Source organism: Podarcis vaucheri (assembly GCF_965113315.1).
Source record: "Podarcis vaucheri genome assembly, chromosome: 7".
NCBI classification, from domain to species: Eukaryota; Metazoa; Chordata; class Lepidosauria; order Squamata; family Lacertidae; genus Podarcis; species Podarcis vaucheri.
The window spans coordinates 61626435-61650703 of NC_138765.1; the positions used below are offsets into that span (position 1 = coordinate 61626435).

The window sequence follows — 24269 nt, forward strand, 5'->3', positions numbered from 1 at the left end:
GAGAGGGCAGGGTAGGGTGTGTGCGCGAGCGCGCGCAACCGCTGGAGAAAGAGAGAGCCGAGCGCGCTCCCCTCCCGGCCTAGCGCTGGTGGTGGCGGTAGAGGGAACGAGCGAGCGAGCGAGCGAGCGAGCGCGGGGTCGCTCGGCCGGCCGACTATTTAACTCCCCCCCACCCCGACCCCGCTTTCTCCCAAGGCTGGTTCTTCCTCCGTTTTATTTTCGTGTTTGTGAGTGTCGTTTTGGCGGCCATCGTAGAGATAAGCCCGCCCGCCTCTTTTACTCCTTCTTTTAACCCCCTGTTTTTTTTAAATTCCCTCCTTCCCCCCCCTCCGGTGCTCGCTTCGCCAGCTCATAGCGCCCTCCTCACACGGTCCTCTCGCGGCCCGTCCGGGGGTGGGAGCCAGGCCGCGGCTCGCCGCCCAGCCCAGCGCCCACAGGTGAGGAGGCAAAGAGTGAGAGGGAATGTGTGGTGTCGCCGCCGCCGCCGCCTCATGCCGGGCCCGAGCAGGCCTCGCCGCGGCCTAACGGGAGTCTGAGGAGAAGTGGCGGCGGCGGGCCTGCGTGCGAGGGGGTGGGGAGAGTCCGGAGGAGGGGAGGCCCGCGGCTCGCCTCCTCGGAAGGAGGGTGGGTGGGCTGACTGGCTTGGTCGGATTCCCAGGCCCCGCCGCGCGCAGGCCCCGCTCCGCCTCCCTCGCCTTCTTCCCTTTGTGGTGGAAGAGAGGGGCTGGCTGGGCGGCCGGCCGGCCGGCGTCGCCTGCTTAGCCTCGGGTGTCCTTTTGTGCTGAGTTCGGAGGGGAGGCAGGCCTCGGCGGCACCAGAAACAACAGCGTGGCTTCGGCGGCGGCCTCCTCGCAGCCCTCAGCCTCGTCTCCCACGGTCACCGCTTTAGTGGCGGGGAGGAGGAAGTGCGAGGCGGGTGGGGAGCGGCCCGTGCGGCGCGGTTTCCTTTGGAGCAAAGCCCCGCAGCTTTCAAGAAGCGGCGCTTACTCTTGAGGAAGTCTGACAGCCACGGTGTAGTCGTGTTGCTGCTTAGGGAGCAAGCCCCGCTGCCTTCAGATGTAGCGCTTGCTCCCGAGGAAGGCCGGCAGCCACAGTCTGTTGCTGCTGCTGCTGCTGTTAATGTTGCTAATAAGGACTAATAACTAAGTAGGACTGACGCCAAAAGGTCGTGCAAAGCCACGTGCAAAGTTTTCAAGTTCCCCAGAACTCTTCCTCAGTCAAGATGTTAAAAGGAAACAAGTGGTAGTGGGTGAGAAAGGGGGAATGGTGAGCCCAATGCTGCTTGCTGCCCAAAACTTGTGTGCAATTTGTAACGGTCTTTAAGCTGGAATGCACGTGGTGGCTAGATAGATGTAATGATATTAGCCACACTTGCCACCATACAAGATGGCAGCATGCAGGGGGGGGGGAGTACTTGGGACAAAAGAAGCAATGAAGATAGTTCCCCATTTTGGGGTGTTTGGAAATGCACATTTCACTTACTGGGTTCTGTCTGTAGCCCTTATTAGAGCACACTGGTTCTTTGGTGTGTGGGGAGAAAACAAGAAGAAAGAGAAACAGGTTAATTGTGGATTGGAACATTAAATGATGAGTGTGACACTGGAGGGTTAAGCTGCACTTTCTCTCTTACCTTTCAAAACTTATTGGGAGCTGATCACATCTCTCCACCCCCACTTCCCTGATCCCCAGATGTTTGACATCCCTTATATGGACAATTCCTAACATCAAATAAAATTGGAAGGGATGCTGATCACCTTTCCTTTCTAACAAAAATGCAAGATCTGCTGTACAAGTGTTTACTTAAAACTGTCATTATATCCTGTATGCCTTACTCTCCAGTAAGTGTGATTAGGATGCAGCCCAATATCATTATCCACTGTGTTCAAAGTAACTCCCATTGTTTTCACTAGGACTTAGTCCCAGCTAAGCATGCATAGGATTGTAGCCCTAGTTGTAATTGCTGCTGGACTTTCTAATCTCCCTACCTCTCCTTACCAATTTATTACACCAGAGATCTTAAGAGGTAGGGACATTCCTCATCTTGTATCTACATCTCAGTTGATCTGTTTATTGCACACTTATTTTCCCTGTTTAAATTCCTAGTTTGTGATATGTTTCTGCTTGTTTGTCTCCGCCCTTTTTTTGTTCTACAATGCATCACCATGCATTGTTATATGTACATAATGATATGTTATTACTTTACCTGTGTAGAGTGAAGGCATTACATAAAATACGGAAAGGGCTGTTTATGTTTAGTGTACATTTTTTATTGCAGAAGTGGTTCCTGTTCTTGTGTAGTTTGGGGAAGTTCAAGACTGGTTTTGAACTGTGGAAACTTGATAAATTAGGGGCAATGTGGCCTTAGAGAAACTGTGTGCAAGTGGTAAAGATAGGAGTATGGAAATATATAACACATCTTGCCACTTTCAATTTCATGTTGTTTTTTTTTTAAAAATCTTTAATACATGTATCATGAAAATTGCCTGTGTAGGCTTCCTAGCTATATACCAGGGGTTGGATACCTAAGGCCCATGGGCTGGTAGCGGCCCACGGGGCTCGTCTATCCGGCCCATGGTGCTGCCTGCTCTTACTGGCGTGGCGTGGGGACCAACTTCCGGGTTGATGGTGCCTGTACACACATGCTATTTCCGGCGCACATCCGGGTCGGAGGAGCACCAGAAATAGCATGTGCGCACGGGCTCCGACCCGGAAGAGCACGCGTGCGTGCACACATGCTCCGGCCCATCTGAAAGACAGAGTGTGGACCGGCCCATCGTTCGGTAAGCTTGCTGACCCCTGATGTATACAGAGAAATATGGTATTTTCCAGAATAAAGAATAAAATCATTATTTGCTTTAATCATATATGACAGAAGTGGACAATTGTGTAATAACACTCTTTAAAAATGCAAGGTTCTATGCTGTTTGTGGGTTTGTTTTTTACATGTTTGAGCCATGACCTAGTTCTTCATGCTCTCCCTATAGATGCTGTATGCTTACTTTTAAATCACGGCTTTTTCGAGTACAGAATAGTTGATTTGGTATTGTGACATCAACCTTGCATGATGACTTGGTTCATGAAGTTAAATAAGAGTTGGAAAATCAGAAAGCATTGGGCCACCTGTGTATAAGCAGACTTCTTGTGAAATAGCTAAATAATATTAAACATTCATGTAGTTTAATTCACCTGTTCAAAACACCTGGCACATTATTTGATAATCCTTAATATAACATTGCAGGATAGTATAGTCCCAATATTATTATCCCCATGCTGCATATGGGTCTGAAGCTATGAGATAGTGGTTTGCCTAGGGCTACTTTTTAATCCCATGGCTGAGGTCAGATTTGAACCTGGGTCTCTGACTCTTAGTTACTGAACTAAACTAGTCCTCTATAATTCTAGCTTGGATTTGTGAGGGTCATTGTGATGAAAGGGTTGATGATTTCATAAATTTAGTATAAAAGAAAGGTTCTAGAGAAAGATAGATAAGATTGGATGATCACTAAGCAAATATGGATTCTGCATACATTACAACAATTTTAATTGCTTCTTTTTCTGTGTCTGAATTTTTTTCCATCTCTTAATTGGGTTTAAAGAAGACTGACATATTGTTCCTTTCCTGTGTTGAAATAATCATTATCTAAGAAAATAGGAATTTGTCATCATGTGTGAAACAGTGCTGTGAGTAAAAATATTAAATGTTCCAGAAACAAAAAAAAGTCTTCCAAATGCCATACTGCAGTTACCTGTGGTAGTATTGGCACATTTGCTATAAAATATTTTCATTGATTACAAAATAGTTCAGAAGCCTAGGGCAAGATAACTGCAGTCCTGTCCTGTTTTTCTTGTACTAAAATTATAGAGAAACTGAACTTTTGGTAGTCCAATAAATTAGTTGTTTGTACTAATCAAGAACTGAACTAGCCTAGCATAAGGTGGTTAGGATAGTGTAACCTAAAAAAACTGTATTTAATGTGGGTCTTATTACAGGGTTAGTTACAAAACTTTCTTTAACTGACATCAAAGTGACGAACAGCCTTCACTCAAATCAACACTTTCATGTAGTTCAGAGCAATATGCAGAGATTCTATGAATACTGCTATATTAGGTGAGAGAAGTAAATATTTGGTACATGTTTCCCACATCCCCTAGTGATGATAAAAAAACTCTGTGGCAGGACTTATCCGGGATCACTGGAGATTTCTGGTGTTTTCTGTAATAATTTGATTTATTGTTCAGAGACTGCAAACAGAATAGGTGAGTGCAGATGGCATAAATGCTTCCAACAAGCAGAAAATGCACTATCCCATTAGTCCCCAGTGAGAAGCACCCCTGCACCCCAATATACTTTCAGCTCTTAATAAAGTGCTGTCAGCTAGGTTGTAAATAGCTTATTTAAGTGTTTATACATTTATAAAACACTGGTTTAGCAATACTATTTATTTAATTGCAAAAGGGCGCCTAGAAACTCCATTGTGGCAACCATAACCTACGGTTAAGGCGCCATTTGACTTTTAGCTTACATATCTGAGTTTCTAACACTGCTGGGAGGGGAAGGGTCTGCATTGCCACCACAGGAAAGACACTGGTGAAGCAGCACCCAACAGGATTGAACCCTGCTCATCTGATAATTGGCAGATGTGGTTTGAGGCAAGTGGCCTTGCTGGCCAAATTGCATCCCTGACAGACAGAGATTTGGCCCATGGGCCAGAGGTTCCCTACTTCTAAAGTAGCTCTTTTTCAATTCAAGGCTTATAGTTGCCTTTTAAAATACTTTAAAGTATATTTTATGCAAGCCCTTTTAGTTCTTTTGATTCATTTTGCCTCACTAGCCCTGCTTTTTCTTGGGGAGATTATGGCATGAAGTTACATATTTTCTCCTAATTGTTTTTTTCTGTTTGTTTGGTGTATGTCGCATTTGCTGCTCACATAGCTTAAAATGAGAAAAGCCTGAAAAATCCTAATGGAGCAATCAAACTATGTTAGATGGACAAGGGACCATGCAGGCAGTAGTGGGGATTAAAGATTTCCCAGTGCCTCTGCCAATTTTTTCATGAGCAGCATTTGGTTTCATGGCATTTCTTGCACAGGGGTAAAGAAAAAATGTTTCTGATTTTTAGGTACCTGAGGAACCAAGCACTCAGAATACTGACTTAAGTTCATTTCTGATGTTAACCATCATACCTAAGGACAGATAGTTTCAATAATAGATTAATGTAATAGACAGTGATCGCAGAAGTTCAAATACATAAGCCATATTGGGATAGTTGTGTGACTGAATTTGAGCACAATTTTCAGCGCTTGAAAATGTTGTTGAAAATATTTGCTATCCCAGGTTAAAATGTATGCACAATTTTAAAAGCAAGTAATCTGGTGCTCTTGGGGGTCTAATATGAGAATGTGTATTGCCTGCTTTTATTCCACAGTGCTAAACAAACGTAACTGGAAGGAAGTTGCACACAATAATGCAACTTGCTTTGAAAGAAGTGCAGTTGGGATGAAAACTTTTGTTGAAGTGAGCACTTATAAAATGGCATTCTAAGCACACAAACAAAACCCAACAACCCCACCTCCAAATTATTTAAGAGCCCTGGGAATTGTAGCTTGTAGTCATTGTAGTGAAGTGGATAGAGTATCTGACCAGGAGCTGGAAGAGCAGGGTTCAAATCCCCACTCAGTCATGAGGCTCACTGACCTTAGGCCACTTATTGCCTCTCAGACTAATGTACCTCACAGGGTTGTTGTGGGGTTTGTATGAAGAGGGGGACAACAACATAATCATCTTGAGCTTCTTGGAGAAGAAAAGGTGGCCTTTAAATGCAGTTTAAAAAACAGCAAAGCTGCCTGAGGGTTATTTTCAGACCATTGTAGCACTGTTTTTCATGATTTCTTGCTGCTGTAAAAATGAAGTTACAGTTGTTGAATCCTGTGCATTTAACTGAACATAATACAGTGGTGCCCCGCAAGACGAATGCCTCGCAAGACGGAAAACTCGCTAGACGAGTTTTCCGTTTTGGAGGTGCTTCACAAAACGAATTTCCTATGGGCTTGCTTCGCAAGACAACAATGTCTTGTGAGTTCCTGCTGTTTTTTTTCCTTCCCCCCTTTTTCTAAGCCACTAAGCCGCTTATCAGCTGATCCGATCAGCAGATAAACCGCTAATAGTGCTAATCCGCTAATCTGTCAATGGGTTTGCTTCGCAAGACGAAAAAACCGCTAGACGAAGAGAATCACAGAACAGATTCTATTCGTCTTGCGAGGCACCACTGTATGTCTAACGGGACGCGGGTGGCGCTGTGGGTAAAACCTCAGCGCCTAGGACTTGCCGATCGCATGGTCGGCGGTTCGAATGCCCGCGGCGAGGTGAGCTCCCGTCGCTCGGTCCCAGCTCCTGCCCACCTAGCAGTTCGAAAGCACCCTTAAGTGCAAGCAGATAAATAGGTACCGTTTTATAGCGGGAAGGTAAACGGCGTTCCGTGTGCTTCTCTGGTGCCGGCTAGCCAGAGCAGCTTCGTCACGCTGACCACGTGACCCGGACGTGTCTGCGGACAGCACTGGCTCCCGGCCTCTAGAGTGAGATGAGCGCACAACCCTAGAGTCTGTCAAGACTGGCCCGTACAGGCAGGGGTACCTTTACCTTTACCTTTAATATGTCTAACACCAGAAACCACTTGGGCTCACGTGCCTCTTGAAATCTATCCATTTTTTAAAATTATTATTAGTAGCTAGTCATTTTAATGATCTGTACTGCTTTTAATACAAGGGACGCGGGTGGCGGTGTGGGTTAAACCACAGAGCCTAGGACTTGCCGATCAGAAGGTCGCGGTTCGAATCCCTGTGACGGGGTGAGCTCCCGTTGCTCGGTCCTTGCTCCTGCCAACCTAGCAGTTCAAAAGCACATCAAAGTGCAAGTAGATAAATCGGTACTGCTCCGGCGGGAAGGTAAACGGCATTTCTGTGCACTGCTCTGGTTCGCCAGACCCGGAAGCTGTACGCGGCCTCCCTTGGCCAATAAAGCAAGATGAGCGCCACAACCCCAGAGTTGGTCACAACTGGACCTAATGGTCAGGGGTCCCTTTACCTTTACCTTACTGCTTTTAATTGCTTTTATTTTACTATTCACAGTCCTGATACCTTATGAGAGGGTGGTATAGAAATAAATAAATAAAATATGGTGTGGGGAGAATTCTAAGCTCTTGGAGAATGCTTTTCTGCTAGCTCTTATGGTTTTGGTTTTGATACATAGATGGCATAATTCAGAGTTTCTTGTTGACCTTAAGAGGTTGTGGTTCATGCTGGGCCCAAGCTGTTTAGGACTTCAGAAGTCCTAACTAGCTCTTTGAATTGGGTCCCTGTGCTCTCTATTATCTGTTAAGTCAGTTTGTTTATCATTCTAGCTGTGATGCAAGGCGAAGTAAATACTTCTTGCATCATGTAAGCCACTAGATTAGACTAATAGCATTAATGTAAACACTCTTGGCCCAAGGACTGAGAATTTCATGTTGCATTTCAAGAACTTTTCACAGAAAATGTATTTATTTTAGGAAAGGAGCATTCCAGAAAATACATGCAATATTTAAATTGGTTCTCTTATTCCTAAATCTAGTTTAATCTTCTTCTTTTTTGTTCACTTAGAATACCCATGCAGTTGTATAACAATATGGGGCCCTTATTGCTTCTTAAGTTTTGAAGTGAACTAGAATAGACTTCTAAGATTCATCTTGGGATTCCTGAAAAGGCATCATACCTTTAAATGAAGAACTGAAATAACTATTTTACATTTTTAATTAAGGTGCCTTTGAGAATTTTTTAATAACCCAACCACAGTCTTCAGTGGAGAAGTTGGTTAGAGACTCAGATTAACATAATTGGTGTCAAATCTGCATCATGCTTGATATTGTAAAGATATGTTATATCCAGTCATGGCTTTTTCGATAGGTGTCATCTGTGTTGTATTCCATACTTTTTCAAAAGTGGAGTAGTTTTTCTAGGTGTAGGTGGGCTTAGGTGGGTAGGACGGATTGATGAAAATTGGGTGCTCCACTTTGAAGATGTGTTTCCCAGGTCTAGGGTTGCAATATTTTGAAGAGCAAAAAAGAGGACATATTTGCTGACTTCTACTTTTAACTATCAATGACTAAAATGAAAAAGAGGGCGTGTCCTGGAAAAAGAGGACATATGGCCACCATTAGATACTATCGAAGATGGATGCAAATACAGTGGTACCTCGAGTTAAGAACTTAATTCGTTCCGGAGGTCTGTTCTTAACCTGAAACTGTTCTTAACCTGAGACACTACTTTAGCTAATGGGGCCTCCCGCTGCCATCACCCCGCCATCGCACGATTTCTGTTCTCATCTTGAAGCAAAGTTCTTAACCTGAGGTACTATTTCTGGGTTAGCAGAGTCTGTAACCTGAAGCGTCTGTAACCCGAGGTACCACTGTAAGGTGTGTGCCACTGATAGGCAAGGAAAGAGTCCTACCCACCTCCCCAGTCCTGACTGTATACCATATCTAGGCCCAAACTTCTGCCTGCGTTTGTACAGCTACATGTACCTTTGGCTCAATAGGCTAGTGGTATAACCAATCAAACAGTGCTCTTGAGATCCAAATAGGCATTGCAGTGTACACTAGAAAAAGTCTGTCTTGTACTCTGAACATGATTTATAGCAAGCTTTCCAAAAAGGTTGGACACTTCTGTCCTATAAATTGCTAGCAGTCTGTTGGAGTTTGAAGGATCTTTGCAATGGCTGTAGTCCTGCAAGTACTGTTATAGCCACCATGCAGGTGTAACTCTTACTAGCAGCATCAAGCTTATTTTGTACTTTGTATAGGCTTGAAAATGTTGCCTTTGTCCAAGCCTATGCAGGCAGAGCATTGCTGCATCCAGAGAAAATGCAGCAACACTACTGTGACATAAGTCACAGAAGGAATAGCATGTCCTGCCCTGGCACTGTTTTGTCATTTCCCCTGGGGTGGGATAATGGTTTCTACATCGCTCTGTTTTCCCACCCCGTCTTGTCTCCTCCACCCAGAGCTTGTCCTCACATGCAGGGGAAGTACCTAACTCACCAAGGGTTTGAAACCCATCTGCTAAGTATTGCCCTATGTATTTGAATATTATGATATAACTTTCCCTTTTGATCTAATGCATGTACTGAAAACTGGAACTTGATGCGAAGTTTCCTGACTGATAGGAGTTCAAGAAAACCCATAATTATCTCTCCTGAGGCTTTTGTGTTTGTGTAATACAAAAATAACTAAACTACAGTGGTTCATTAACACATTTCATTACTGGGTTAGTGTTTTGAAAGGAAAATTGGTAGGATATATAGTCTTAAATAAGACATGCATTAAATTTAAGAGTTGCAACAATCCATACCCATTGTAGTCAGATCTGTCTTGGTCTATTATTATACAGACTTCTGGATAGTAGGCGGATTAAAAAGAAATCATTACTATTTCGGCAAATATTTCTTACTTATTTTCTCCATTTCACTTACAATGTGTTGATATATAAGTCAAATACATTTGGACTAGGTTTAAAATATTGGCTTAACTTCTATTTAAGAGTGGGGGGAAGCACTTAAGATTATTTTTATTTAGTGGTAGGTATACATGGATGTAGCCTGGGGGCAGCCCCCCCCATCAAGTGAAACAATAGAAATACTTAACTAATAGTCCAATCATGTTAGTTCTGCCCCCCAACAAAGTCCTGCCCCCCCAAATCCTGGCTGCACCCATGGTGTTATTTTCATTTTGTTAAATAATTTTTTTAAAAAAAAGCCTGCACATGAATAATTGTGAGAGAGTGTGCCAGTGTTTATTAGTGAGTGGATACTTGCATTTCCTAGTTCCATCTTTTTGAACTTCCTCGGTTGTGTTTTGATACAGAGTTAAGGTAGTTACATGTAGTTGTTTTTAACAAAATGTATCTACCACTTGAATATTATGAAACCTCTAAGTGGTTTAAAATAACTATATATTTTTTTCAATTAAAAGAAGCCCAAGCAGCCCTACATAAAGAATGCATTGCAGTAATCCAATCTTGAAGTCACCAGTGCCTGAACTACTATGCCAAGCTCTCCCAGCCCAGGAATGATCATAGCTGTAATACCAGGTATAGCTAGTTAAAGGCACTTCTAGCCCTTGAGGCAACCCAGACTTCCAGTGACAAAGCTGGATTAAGAAGCCCTCCAGACCGCATACCTGCTTCATCAGGGGGTGTGCAATCCTGCCTAGAACAAGCAGTTGACAGATTTCTTGGACACAGGAACAATGTTTCCAATTTTGTCAAGATTAAAGCCCAGCTTATTGTCCCTCATACAGTGGTATCTTGGGTTACATACGCTTCAGGTTACATACGCTTCAGGTTACAGACTCCGCTAACCCAGAAATACTGCTTCAGGTTAAGAAATACTGCTTCAGGATGAGAACAGAAATTGCGCTCTGGCGGCGCAGCAGCGGGAGGAGGCCCATTAGCTAAAGTGGTGCTTCAGGTTAAGAACTGTTTCAAGTTAAGAACGGACCTCCGGAACGAATTAAGTACTTAACCCGAGGTACCACTATACTTGGTTCACTTTTTAAATACCTAAGAGGTGAAAAAATATACAAACAGATACAATTTTAAGTTATCCTAAAAGAACATGATAATCAAAACTTCTAATATAGAAACATTATGACTACAACTATTGAGCTCTTTGATGTAGAAGATTAAATTATTTATATAATTATACATTATTGTGTCTGCAATCCCAATGCCACTTATCTGTGGGAGTAAGCTGCATTAAATTCAGAAGGACTTACATTTATTATTATTATTAGTAGTAGTAGTAGTAGTAAAATTTGTATTACTGCCCTTCATCCATAGATCTCAAGGCAGTTTACAACATAAAAATACGAGATAAAAAAAACACAAAATAAAAAAGAACAAAAGCAAACCTTGTCTTGTGTGGGGAAAGCCTGCAGGAGACTTTTGCTTACATTTGCTTGAACACAAGCAGCCTGTAAGGCCTTGTGGTGGCAGCAAAAGTGGCGGCAGCCTGCAAGGCCATGTCGCAGCAGGAGGCAGATGCAGCAGTGGCCTGCAAGGTCACTTTGTGGTGGCAGAAGTGGTGCCAGCCTGGCACTAGTGGCATGATAATCAGCAGCCTGTGAGGCCTTGTCCAGCAGGAGGAGGAGGCGGCCTGTGAGGTCATGTTGCTGTGGCGGCAGAAGCAGTGGCCAGAAGTGGCAGCAGAAGCAGCCACCTGCGAGACCTTGTGGTAGCAACGGGAGGTGACGGCAGTGGTCCAGCAGTGACAGAATCAACACTGCCACGGCAATGCAGTAGTAGTGGTGGCAGCTTGTGAGGCCTTACGTCAGGGGCACAAAAGTGGCGGTTTGCAAAGCTTCTCAGTGGTGAGAAACAGCAGTGGCCATAAAGGCCTCACCAAGGCAGGCCGCTTCTGCTGCCACCTCCCGCCTCAGTGACATGGCCTCACAGGCTGCTTCTGCCGTCACATCCCACCACCACCATGAGGCCTTGCAGGCCAACCCCAACTTCTGCCACATCATGCTTCCACAACATGGCCTCACAAGTTGCCTTCATTGCTGCTGCTGCCTCCCGCTGCCATGAGGCCTCGCAAGTCCCTGATTATTGTACCACTGCTGCCAGGCTGCCACTGCTTCTACCACCACTTCCCGTTGCCACGGCAAGGCCTCACAAGCCACCACAACTTCTGTCGCCACCTCCCACCGCCATGATATGGCCTCACAGGCTGTTGCCACTTCTGCCACTGGCTCCCTGAGGCCCTGCAGGCCACCTCTGCGACAAGTAGTAGCAGTTGCCAGGACGTTGCCCCGTTCACCTTTGCATAGTTCCATCCTTATTTCAACATCACAATATATTGGTATATCACAATTTTTAGCTAGTGATATATCACAATTTTGAAAACCAGATATCCTCTAGTCCTACTCATTAGAAGCAAAGAAGTAAAGCATCTCTGCCTACTTTCTCTACACCATGCATCATTTTATACATCTCTAACATACACCCCACTTTTTTCTGAAGCTCAGTATCTCAAAACGTAAAATTTCCTTGTACTGTAAATGAGTTGCTCCAGTCCCCTGATCATTTTAGTTGCCATTTTTCACACGCAGAAGTCCCTCATTATCTTGCCCAACTTCTCGAAATAGGTGATCAGAACAGTAAATGGCAGCACAGTTTGGGAGCTAGGCAGACACAGTGAGCAGTATGGAGGCCTGAAGGAGGAAATGGCACTTAAAGCTTTATTGCCTTAAAAGGAGAGGGAGTGTGGCTATCCTGATCATTAGCTGGTTGCTGGGAGCCCTCAGCCCCCTTTTAAACTATGTAAAGAGCTCTCTAGCAATTTGTAACAAGACTTGAAGTGGCCTGCTAGCCAGAAATGTGCTTCTAGCCCCTCAAATCCTCACCATGATGCACTTGAGCTTGCAAGACAATTAACACATTCGTTAGCTGTTTGCCAATTTTCTTATGACTTAATTAGTTGATCATATACATTCCTTAAAGTGTTTAACTAGGCAGGAGTATAGGCATAAAGATGAACCTGTTGAGCTTGGAGTGGTTTCTTCCATGTGTCATTGCTGTGGAGCATTGTGGTCAGTACTATCCCTGGCATTTTGTGCATAGTAATTGTCCTCTGTTGACTGCATGGTCTGTGTCTCCAGGCTGCAGGCACTATCCTCCCTTTCCTTGGTACAGAATTTGGGTTAAGGAATTTTGTCAGCAGAAGTTCCTCAGTTCCTCTATTGGTATCAGTAAAATCTCCGTGGAGTTTCCTGCTCATGCTATCCCAGTTTTTTAAAAATACTCAGGGTGTATATAAAGACCTTTTATGGGAAGGTCCATAGTTCAGTGGTAGAGCACATGCTTTGCATGCAAAATGCCTAGGGTTCAGTTCCTGGCATCTTAGTAGGGCTGGGAAAGATTCCTGCATCAAACCGGAGAGTTCTGCCAAGTAGTGTGTAGACAATATTGAGTTAGGTAGACTAATAGTATGATTTGGTAGACGTCAAGATTCCTTTGTTTCAAAACATCAGCTGCGCAAATTACCAACATTCTTAAGAGTTAAAGGGGAAGATCCAAATCAGATACGTAGTAAACTGTTTTACTAGACGGTTCAAGTCCATTGTTTTGACTCTGCCTACCAGCCTGTCAAGTTTGACTCATTCACTCGAATTTTGCTCCATATTAATCCTGCTGTGCAGGAAGGACAGTAATTGAACTCTGTCAGCTGCTTTTGGAGACAGCTTAATCGCTGGAGAGGGAGGGGCTGGGGGTGGATGGGCCGGCGCTCGTTTGCCTCCCGCTTCGAGAGCGTCTTCCGGGCGAGCAGTGACCGGGATCGTCCCTTCGTAGCGAAGGAAGGACCAAGCCTTCTTTTCCCGGCGCGACCTTTGCTGCGCTAAGCAGTCTCCCTTGGCGGATGCTTGCGATAGCTGGCTGCAAACGGAGTCCGGCTGATCATGTGAGGCAGATCTGCCCGCCCAGCCTCCTTCCCTCCCTGGGCCCAAGCAGGATACCGCCGCCTCGTTCTCACTGGCGTTAGGAGGAGCTGGCGGAGAGTGAGTTCAGGCTTTCTTCGGCGACCAATAGCTTTGCCACACGAGGCTTCGGACTGAACTCGGGAGTTGCTGCTTCTGCTTTTGGATGTGACCGTGCGCCTCCCTCTTGGGTTTGGGCGCAGTTGTTTCCAGTTCAGATTCGCGAGGGCTCCGGAGATCGCGCAAGAAAAGGAGTTGGGTGGGGGTCGAAATTCGGGTCTCCATCTTAGGAGGCTTCCTAATCAAAGTGGATCTAATTGGTGAGACTTTCTGCAGCTTCTTCACACTAGCACGTCTTTCACTTTGGATTACTTCGGAAACTTTCATTAAAGGAACGCCCTTCCCTTGTTCAGGGAGCTGCCTGCCTCGCATGGATTTGTGCCCCCTTCTGGGTATTGTTTTCGCGCCGGCTGTCTCTAAGCCTTGGCGTTTCCAGGAGGGGCCTCTGTTGTGGATTGTTTTTGTTTCTATGGAGAAACGCAATGAGCTGTTCTACTCCTCATGACGGGGAAATCCGCCTTCAGTTTTTTATACGCATGGAAAGGAGTCCTTGATACATGCCTGCCAGGAAATAAAACCAGCAAAAGAAAAGGTAGCATTTCTTACACTGGCATTGTTAGGCGCTGGACCTCAGTGAGATTTGTGAAAGCCAGCAGTTGCTTGGGATATCGCAAATGGCCAATTTTCCTTGTTTGGCACAGTATCAGAAACATCTTTAGTTTCTCACTTGATGAGTACAGTAGCTGATCCTGTAATCTTAAAGAGCTATCAGAAATAGGTTTGTTGCCCATGTTTTATTTTTCTTTACATTCACTACACGTTTGGAATGTAGCTCCCCTTCCCCCTCAAAATCCAACTACTACTGGGGGGAAACATACTGTATGAATGCTCATCATATAATCCATGCAGGTGCTTACCCTCTTTTCATTACCAAGGCACCTGTTAAGGAAATCAGACTTGGAGGCTGGATTTGAATGCATTTTCTTTCTTGAACCCCTACCAAGTTTTGATCCAACATTCAAATGCTTCTGTTTACTCAGCATGATCAAAATATTTTGGGGAAACAAGGTACGGAATTTTAGTTTGTTTGCCTGCACCTGAACTTTTTATAGAGTTTTTCCTTTCAGCTGGAGCAGACATTGTAGAAATACTTTGCACAGTGGAATTAGTGGGTGTACTAGTGAGAAGTTGGGCTCCTCATGTGATAATCTGATTCTGACATGGATTTTTGTATTGCGGGTATCAAGACACAATATGAAACTGGTGCAATCAAAAAGCCACATAAAATTTATGGATGTTAGAGATTGTTGCAGAATTGGGCGGGATCTGGCAGGCTCCATGATGGTGGGGCAGGATCCAGCACTTACCCACGTGTGTGTGTGTGCTGTGCAAAACATACTTAGTGACTCACAGGCTACCCTGGATTTCCTTTGTTGTGTAGAGATCCACTTTCTACCCCAAGCACCCCAGGCTGTTGCATATATGTCCACTTCATATTTATCTGTGTTGTTCCTGAAGATTTTTGTAAAGGTTTATGTGGGTGAAAAAGACCTTGGTTGTAACTTCAGTTGTAATTAGTTGGTGTGCATACTGCTCACTTTAATTTTTATTCTATGGAATTAATGTAGCAGAACAATTAACATGGCTTTAAAAAATAGACATAATGAGAGTCAATTTGAATGTCTTTTTCCTCTTGTACTATTTGTCCTGTGTTAATAAAGGAGATGGTGACAAAGCAAAATAGGTTTTATTTACTTCCTTGAATCGCAATATAGTGTCCAAGCCTGCAGCCAGAACTTTGTCAAGAGTGAGGGCTATCGTTCCAAGCTGGTGCTGATGAAAATAGCTATCACTACTACTTTTTTTTTCTTTTTTAAAACAGCAGCCTTGTGCATTGTAGTAGAGTAGCAGAGGTGAGTAAAACTCTCAGATGGCTATCAAAAAGTACAGCAACCTCCAACATCTGGTTGTGTTCCCTTGGTGACTTCAGGATTAACTATTTTACTGCAGAAGCATCTGTACACACAGTTCTGTTGCAGTTTTGTTTATGTTGTTCTTTCCCTCCCTCCTCTACTCCATTTTCTTCTGGTTGCTCACTACTTCACCCTGCAAAAATGTTGTTTACTATGCAAGCCCTTGTAATGCAGAGGAGGCATATGTACTTAGAAAATACATGACTGTTGGTCAGTAGCTTCAACACTTTAATTCTGGTCTCACAGGAATGCTTACAACTAATTCAGATTTAACACCAAATTATCTGTAGTAAAGTGTGGACACTGTGATGGACTAACTGGCTGTCAAACAGTGATAAGGTATTCTTGTGAGCACAGCTGTAGTTTAAAAAATGGGTCATTAAGGGGTGTGTGTTTTTTAAAATCAAGCTTTTAGATCTTAACAAGTGACAACTTAGCCATAGGTACAGTATACCCAGTAGAAATTGAGAAAAGTGCATCAAGGTCTAATACTTTATGACCTAACTGTTAGTTCTTTGGTTCTTAGAGAACAAAGGAGGCAGGCTCTATTGATTGAATTGCAGTACATTTGGTGCTACTCAAAGAGATAATTTGAATCTTTCAAACTTTTATTTTTGTGTGTGACAAAATTCATACGATTTGAGTTTTGTTTGGGGTTTACAGATGTCTTATGAAACATATAACAAGTCAAAACAAATTCTCATATTAACTTAAATTGGAGGTAAAGTTTGCACAGCACACTTGGTAAAACCAGCAGTTTCAGTTAGATCTTGCCTAGTAGTCAGAGCATTATGGTGTTGACTTCAGTGTCCACAGAACAAGGCCGCTTCTCTTCTAGCAAACCCTGCCAAAATGGAGATATGAGACATTCTGAGTAACTGTAAGCAAAAACTCGTAAACCTTTTGTACTAATATATTCAGTATAAACTACAGGTGTTTTTGGTGTTCTGTTGTGAGGGACCACCCAGATGCAACATTCTGAACTGGCATAGGGTAAATTCTGATTATTTTTTGAGGTTGCGGGTTTTAAAAAAATTAAAAATGGGTTGTCCGCATTAATATTAAAGGCTGTCTTATTGATTGATTTTATATATCAAATAATTTCAAGCAAAATATTACACCTTTTGTCCTAAATCCCAGGATAAGTTGCAACAATGAATACATAAAACAATCAACCATGAAAAAAAGGAAAAGTCAACTACATAAAATAGTATTATGATTATATATTTATATAATTATATATGATTATATATATTATGATTATACTTGTCACTTTTTGCAACGCAGCTTGCAGTACAACAACAAACATTAAAACCAAACAATAATAAGACTAAAACAAGAACCTAAAATGCTCATTCATAAAAATATATAAAAAGGACATATTCAACTTACCTCACTAAAAGGATGAGCACAAAAGTAGGCTAAAAACAACCACCACCTTCCAAATTAAGAGTTAAAAGCCTGGGCAATTAAAAACAATGTGATAGTTTTAGGCATAACCCCCTGGGGAGAGCATTTTACAAGTGGAGAGTCTCCACTGAAAAGGCCCTTTATTGTATCTTCACTCTGCATCTCCCCTAGAGGGACACATAGTGAAAGGTGATTGAATGCAGGGTCCAGGTTAGTTCATGTGGAGAGAGGTGGTCATTGAGATACTGGGGTACTGCACTGCCTAAGGCTTTATAGGTCAAAACCAGAGTTAAACTTGGCCACCAGTGCAGTTGTGCCAATATTGATGTTATATGCTCAAACTGTCCTGTAATTTGGCAGCTGAATTTTGCACTAGCTGTGGTTTCCAAACAATTTCCAAGTGAACCCAATCACACAACACAGTGCACTAATCCAGGGGTCAGCAATTTTTTTTCGCAGGGGGCCGGTCCACTGTTCCTCAGACCTTGTGGGGGGGCGGAATATATTTTGGGAAGCCCCCACACTGACTCTTCCCTTCTCTACAGCACTGGATGAGCCCCAGTGGCTGCTTACCTATTCCTTATGAGCGGCACAAAAGGGCTGGCTCTGGAGAGAGGCTGCTTAAAATGGTGTTCAGCCAACCGCGGCTCATCAAAGCCCAGCCCCCTTCCTTCTCTAGGCAGGGCAGGGAGAAGCCAGGAGGAGGGAGGGAGGGAAAAGGCGCAGGTTCTGGGTTCTTGTTGGACATTGTAATTTTACTCATATTAAAATGTTGTGAGAGTTGGCCCTTAGGAAAACTAGTTGATTTCTCCGGTCTTCCAGCAATGAGTTCCATAGATAACTGAAGGTTCTGATTGGGCCTGCAAGATAGTTGGGACAACCTGATATTTGTCAGTGGATATATTTATTGCATTGCAGATTAATTTGGTAAAAAGTGAGGCAACGTGCTTATGTCTAAATGGTCATTCAGAGTTGAATGTGACTTGTTCAGTGGTGTATTGAAATGTGTGTGGTAGCTGAGCTTGCCTGTTCTGGTGCCCAGCTTCTAAGCATATGCGTAGTGGTAATTACCTTGCAAGGCTTACAAGATGGGAAGAGGGGATGCCGAAATGAACATTTAACTCTTCCTACATTGGATTATCTACATGTGTGGGCTGTCAGGTGATTTAAAGGTTTTTAATGGTTGGGTCAAAATTGTAATCTGTTGGTTACACCTGTGTACAAATGAATTACCGTATTTTTTGCACCATAACACTCACTTTTTTCCTCCTAGAAAGTAAGGGGAAATGTCTGTGCGTGTTATGGAGCGAATGCCTGCGGGTGGCGGGGGGATCTGCTGCAATCATGAGCAGATGATCCATGGTTCCCCTTCCTTCCCTCCTCTGTGGTTACAAAGCATGGATCCACATGGATCCTCAAGATATTTGCATTGGGCTACTCCAAACTCACTGTCTGATCACATGTCTGTGGCCACAGCATGAACCACAAAAATCATATATCCACTATTTCGTTTAGAATATTTTTTTTCTTGTTTTCCTCCTCTAAAAACTATGTGCGTGTTATGGCCTGGTGCGTGTTATAGAGCGAAAAATACGGTATTCTGAAGGAAATTGTATTTTGCTTTTAGATGCGTACACGTGTCACAGGGGGCAGCATATGGAAAGAGATTCCTTATTGTCTGAGATAGAAGAAATGCCTGTTCCAATATGATGTTTTTGTAAGCAAAAATAATTAGTGCAGTGTGTCTATATGCATGTGTACACAGAAGTAAGGCCCACTGTGTTAATGGGAATTACTCCCTACAAAGTGTGATTAGATTCTTGAAAGAATCTGCCTATCAATTAATTGGTGGCATATTTTTATTCAAAATATTTTAATTGCTTGATCCATACCATTAATTGATTTAAATACTTGCAGTTCTATGTTCACTAAAAATGCACCATAAGCTTCTCAGTTCCCAGTGAACCTTTTAGCAGGCTATTAAGGTTAGCTATAGTCTCTAAGGTATGTAATAGCATTGCAACCACACACAAAAAATGTAGCCAGATGGTTAGAGACTTTGTGAAAATATTTTGACTAATGTGAAAAACCAATTTGTAAGCTATTACCATGCTTGAAGTGTGAATAGTACAAAGTGTTTCTATTTTAGTCTGCTTATTTTTTTTAAAAAAAGATGTTACTATCCTATCTTTAAAACAACACTACATGCAAAGTATGTGTCGATACATACACCAGGAATTTTGTCATTCTTTTTCCTTGTAAGGTTACTGCTTGTCTTTAAGTGAGGTAGAGATTTCTGTGCTGCAAACGGCTAAGCAAAATTGCTAATTGCTGCCCAGAGTACCGTATTTTTCGCCCCATAAGACGCACTTTTTCCTCTCCAAAAATGAAGAGGAAATCGGGGTGCGTCTTATGGGGCGAATGCCTACAAGCCTCGGGCGCCCGGCAGGAGGTCCCACCGGGTGCGCGAGGCTTGGGGCGGCAGCCTGTCGCCCGAAGCACGGGGAGCCCTCGGGAGGGCTCCCCCTGCTTCGGGCGAGTGTCTGCAAGCCTCGCGCACCCGGCAGGAGGTCCCACCGGGTGCGCAAGGCTTGGGGCGGCAGCGGACTGCTAGCTTCTAGGTGCGCGCAAGCAGTCCGCTGCCGCCCCAAGCCTCGCGCACCCAGTGGGACCTCCTGCCGGGTGTGCGAGGCTTGGGGCGGCAGCGGACTGCTAGCTTCTAGGTGCGCGCAAGCAGTCCGCTGCCGCCCCAAGCCTCGCGCACCCGGTGGGACCTCCTGCCGGGTGCGCAAGGCTTGGGGCGGCAGCGCACCTAGAAGCTAGCAGTCCGCTGCCGCCCCAAGCCTCGCGCACCGGGTGGGACCTCCTGCCGGGTGCGCGAGGCTTGGGGCAGCAGCGGACTGCTAGCTTCTAGGTGCGCTGCCGCCCCAAGCCTCGCGCACCCGGTGGGACCTCCTGCCGGGTGCGCGAGGCTTGGGGCGGCAGCGGACTGCTTGCGCGCACCTAGAAGCTTGGGGCGCTCAGCACGCCCCAAGCTTCTAGGTGCGCGCAAGCAGTCCGCTGCCGCCCCAAGCCTCGCGCACCCGGTGGGACCTCCTGCCAGGTGCGCAAGGCTTGGGACGGCAGCGGACTGCTAGCTTCTAGGTGCGCGCAAGCAGTCCGCTGCCGCCCCAAGCCTCGCGCACCCAGTGGGACCTCCTGCCGGATGCGCGAGGCTTGGGGCGGCAGCGGACTGCTAGCTTCTAGGTGCGCGCAAGCAGTCCGCTTCCGCCCCAAGCCTCGCGCACCCGGTGGGACCTCCTGCCGGGTGCGCGAGGCTTGGGGCGGCAGCGGACTGCTTGCGCGCACCTAGAAGCTTGGGGCGCGCTGAGCTCAGCACGCCCCAAGCTCCTGGTATAGCGCAGCGATCTGCTAGCCCTGGGAGAGCCCCACGGCTCTCCCAGGGCTAGCGGACTGCTTGCCGGCACGCAGAAGCTTGGGGCGCGCTGACCTCAGCTTGCCCCAAGCTTCTGGATTAGCGCAGGGGTCCGCTAGCCCTGGGAGAGGCGCCCGGCTCTCCCACGCTAGCGGAGACCTTGCCGGCACGCAGAAGCTTGGGGCGCGCTGAGCTCCGCACGCCCCAAGCTCCTGGTGTAGCGCAGCGCACCTGGGGGGGAAATAAAATTTTTTTCCTTTATTTCCCCCCAAAAAATCTAGGTGCGTCTTATGGGCCGGTGCGTCTTATGGGGCGAAAAATACGGTATATTGAGCAAGAACTTTGAATGTATCAAGGATAAGGTTTCCTGAATAGCACAAAACTTAACTAGAGAAGCTGTTATGTTTTTAAGTAGACACTAATTAGTCTTATTTTTGAGATGGTGGAAAGAATCACCTCATCTCTGAGATCATTAGCAGTTGCCCACTGTTGCATGCCTCAGGGATTTTTCTTTGTGGGGTAAATCTATGCAGTAAAACAAACCAGCTTACTGGTCACTTGCAGGTTTTGCTTGCAGTTGTTATGACAGAAGGATTGTGACTGCAGTCCTGTGTTTTTATACATTGTTCAGGGTGTGGCTACAATCACAGGTTTGATGTATCCTACATGTAGAGAAGCTCTCTTGGCATTTGCGTTTCAGGAACATTTTAACTCCGAGATACTACTTTCTCAAACAGACTGTGTTACTCCATACAAAACCAGCACCTGAATGTCTGTACTACTTATTAACGCCATATGACTAGTTGCTATATAAGACTTTTTAATACCCTGTTTAAACTTCATTGGTACTTTGGCTGTAGTCCAGACACAGTTAAACACGCTTAACTTCCACTGCTTCCACTGAGACCTAGACGCAGACATGAGCATGAACTTGATGGTGGCTCTTATGTTTTAATGCAGATCACATCAGGTTCTGATTTCAGACATTGTGAAATGTGGTAATATTTAGCATTTATTGGGTCCCCTGGTGAAATTAATTTCAGGGGAGACAAAAGAAAACACCTTTCACACAACAAATTAATGTATGGCATTCCCAACCACAAGATGTGGTGTTGACCATGGCTTAGATGGCTGTTAAAAAATAGATTAAAACTCATTTACCCTAAACCACCTTATTAGGTGCTCTAATTAAGCAGTATTCCTTCACAACTATCTCATCCATTTCTTTAGTTACAAATTATTAATAAATGTGGTTAAAATACATATTCCAATACATTATATATTGATTGCAATTCAAGTAACATGTGTTGGTATTATTATTATTATTTATTGAATTTATATACTGCCCTATACCCGGAAGTCTTAGCAAAACCTCCCCAACATCCATCCTCTTAGATGGCTTTGAAAAAGGATTGGAAAATTTAATGGAGAATTGGTCTAGCTAAGTGGAGCTTCTATGATCAGAGGCAGTATCACTGAAAATACCAAGTTTCTGGGGAAGTTGGCATATAGGATAGGTTGCTGTCTTCATGTTGTGCTTGTTACCGTTCTGGAAGCTGTGAGAAATAAATGCTGGACTAGATGGACCTATAAGCCCTGTTGGATTAGACCAAGTTTTCCTAAACTTGGATCACCAGCAGTTGTTGAACTACAACTTCCATTATCCTAGCTAGCAGGACCAGTGGTCAGGGATGGTGGCCTGTAGTCCAGAAACCGCTGGATTAGACCATTTTTACATTTAGTAAATGTGTCAGATTCTCCCCCCCCCCCCTGAAAAAGTAGGCTTGCTTGTTTTCTTTTGAAAGAAGGAGCTTTACAAATGTGCTCATTTTGTTTTGCTTTCTTACAGAAATGAGTCGTCAAACTGCTACAGCGCTTCCCACGGGTACCTCCAAGTGCACACCATCACAGAGGGTGCCTGCATTGACTGGCACCACCGCTTCCAACAATGACTTGGCTAGTCTCTTTGAGTGTCCTGTCTGTTTTGACTATGTACTGCCACCTATTCTGCAGTGCCAAAGTGGCCATCTTGTTTGTAGCAACTGTCGTCCCAAGCTCACATGCTGTCCGACCTGCCGAGGCCCACTGGGTTCAATTCGTAACTTGGCTATGGAAAAGGTTGCCAACTCTGTACTGTTTCCTTGTAAATATGCCTCCTCTGGCTGCGAAATCACTTTGCCCCACACTGAAAAAGCAGACCACGAAGAGCTTTGTGAATTCAGGCCTTATTCGTGCCCATGTCCTGGTGCTTCTTGTAAGTGGCAAGGCTCTCTAGATGCTGTCATGCCTCATCTCATGCACCAGCATAAGTCAATAACGACACTACAGGGAGAAGATATAGTTTTCCTTGCTACAGACATTAATCTTCCTGGTGCCGTTGACTGGGTTATGATGCAGTCTTGTTTTGGCTTTCACTTCATGCTTGTATTGGAGAAACAGGAGAAATATGATGGTCACCAGCAGTTCTTTGCGATTGTACAGCTGATAGGAACACGGAAACAAGCTGAAAATTTTGCTTATCGACTTGAGCTAAATGGTCATAGGCGGCGATTGACTTGGGAAGCAACTCCTCGATCAATTCACGAAGGGATTGCAACTGCCATCATGAACAGTGACTGTCTAGTCTTTGACACCAGCATTGCACAGCTTTTTGCAGAGAACGGCAATTTAGGCATTAATGTGACGATTTCGATGTGTTGAAACCGCGATCTGACGTTTTCAGGCCAGTGTCTAAAAACAACCCACAGCATTCAGTTTCATAGAACAAAGGTAAACATCTTTGACTGCCAGATGTGAACAATTTGGTAGGGAGAGGTTAGCATATATGAAGGTAAATTAATAGGAAGGCTGTTAAAGTACAGGAAACAGTTGCATGTAATAACACTAATATATTTAAAATAAGTCAGCAGTAAACCACTGAAAATATATATATATGCGTGTATGTGTATATATATATATATTCTACCCAAAATGGGCATCTTTTTGTATTAAGAACTGATTGAATGAAATGTGTTGTAAAATAATTCTAAACTTGTTTGTAGATTGATTGTACGTTTGGAACAGATACTGTTTTGTGTTTAATTTGTATTCTTTTCCTTTGACTGACAAGCCATGCAAGGCGGTCCAGTCTCTGGCCGCTACTTCCCCCTATTCTTCCTCCCCTCCCACTGCGTAAGTCACTACATAGTATTGCTGCTGTTCTTGTGTAAATTTTCTGTGTATTTGCTAATTTTTATTAACTTCTAGTTTTTCATTAAATAAATGATTTTTTTCTTTTATGTAATTCAGGTTTTTCCTTTTTCCTTTTTTTGACCCTTTGAGATTAATTACAGGTGTCCATTTTCTGATACTTATAATTACTTATGGTAAAGTGTATACTTCTGTATGTTTGGTATCATTTTTAGGGGGGTGCAATCCTGCCACTGGTTATATAGTACAGATAAGTCCTGTGGACCTATATGGAACTTAAACCTGAGTAACTCTGCAAAGGATTGAAGTCCTTAGTCTCTTTCCAGTAGTTCATTCAATGATACTGTTGTTCATTCAGCTATTTTTGTGAACATAACAGTGTCTAAAAAGGGGCAACATTGAACTGATTCCTAAAAAGGCTTCTTTTAAATTGTAGATGCCATTGTATTTTGAGTTCAAGCATAACTGCAGATTTGTTTGAGAATGTTCTAATTTAAAAAAGTGGAAGGTCAGGCACATTTTCAAATGACTTTAGAGACCTTTAGACATTTTGAAGTCATTCTTGTATTTATTGGTTGTGCAGTACAAGAAGGCATTGTCTATACAGTATTTGTAACTATAAATTACAGACCGTTTGTTTAAATGAGGCAGTTGAAATAAGCTGTTTTTGGTCTTTTTTAAATTCTGTCATTAAAAGAATTCCTGGCAAACTGAAAA

At 44.0% G+C, this 24269-nt stretch overlaps 1 protein-coding gene across 6 annotated transcripts; it reads left to right on the forward strand.

The window, feature by feature from the left end:
- Positions 1–120: 120 nt before the first annotated feature.
- On the forward strand, positions 121–24269 carry SIAH1 (siah E3 ubiquitin protein ligase 1). Of its 6 annotated transcripts, XM_082232997.1 has the most exons (3): positions 12088–14157; positions 14501–14633; positions 22213–24269. In XM_082232997.1, the coding sequence occupies exons 2-3, from the start codon at positions 14588–14590 to the stop codon at positions 23061–23063; spliced, it is 897 nt and encodes a 298-aa protein (XP_082089123.1). In that variant the 5' UTR covers positions 12088–14157; positions 14501–14587; the 3' UTR covers positions 23064–24269. The 6 variants fall into 6 exon arrangements, with proteins under 6 accessions (XP_082089125.1, XP_082089122.1, XP_082089126.1 ...); XM_082232999.1 differs by lacking the exons at positions 12088–14157; positions 14501–14633 and adding an exon at positions 121–437; XM_082232996.1 differs by lacking the exon at positions 14501–14633 and having other exon boundaries at positions 12080–14157.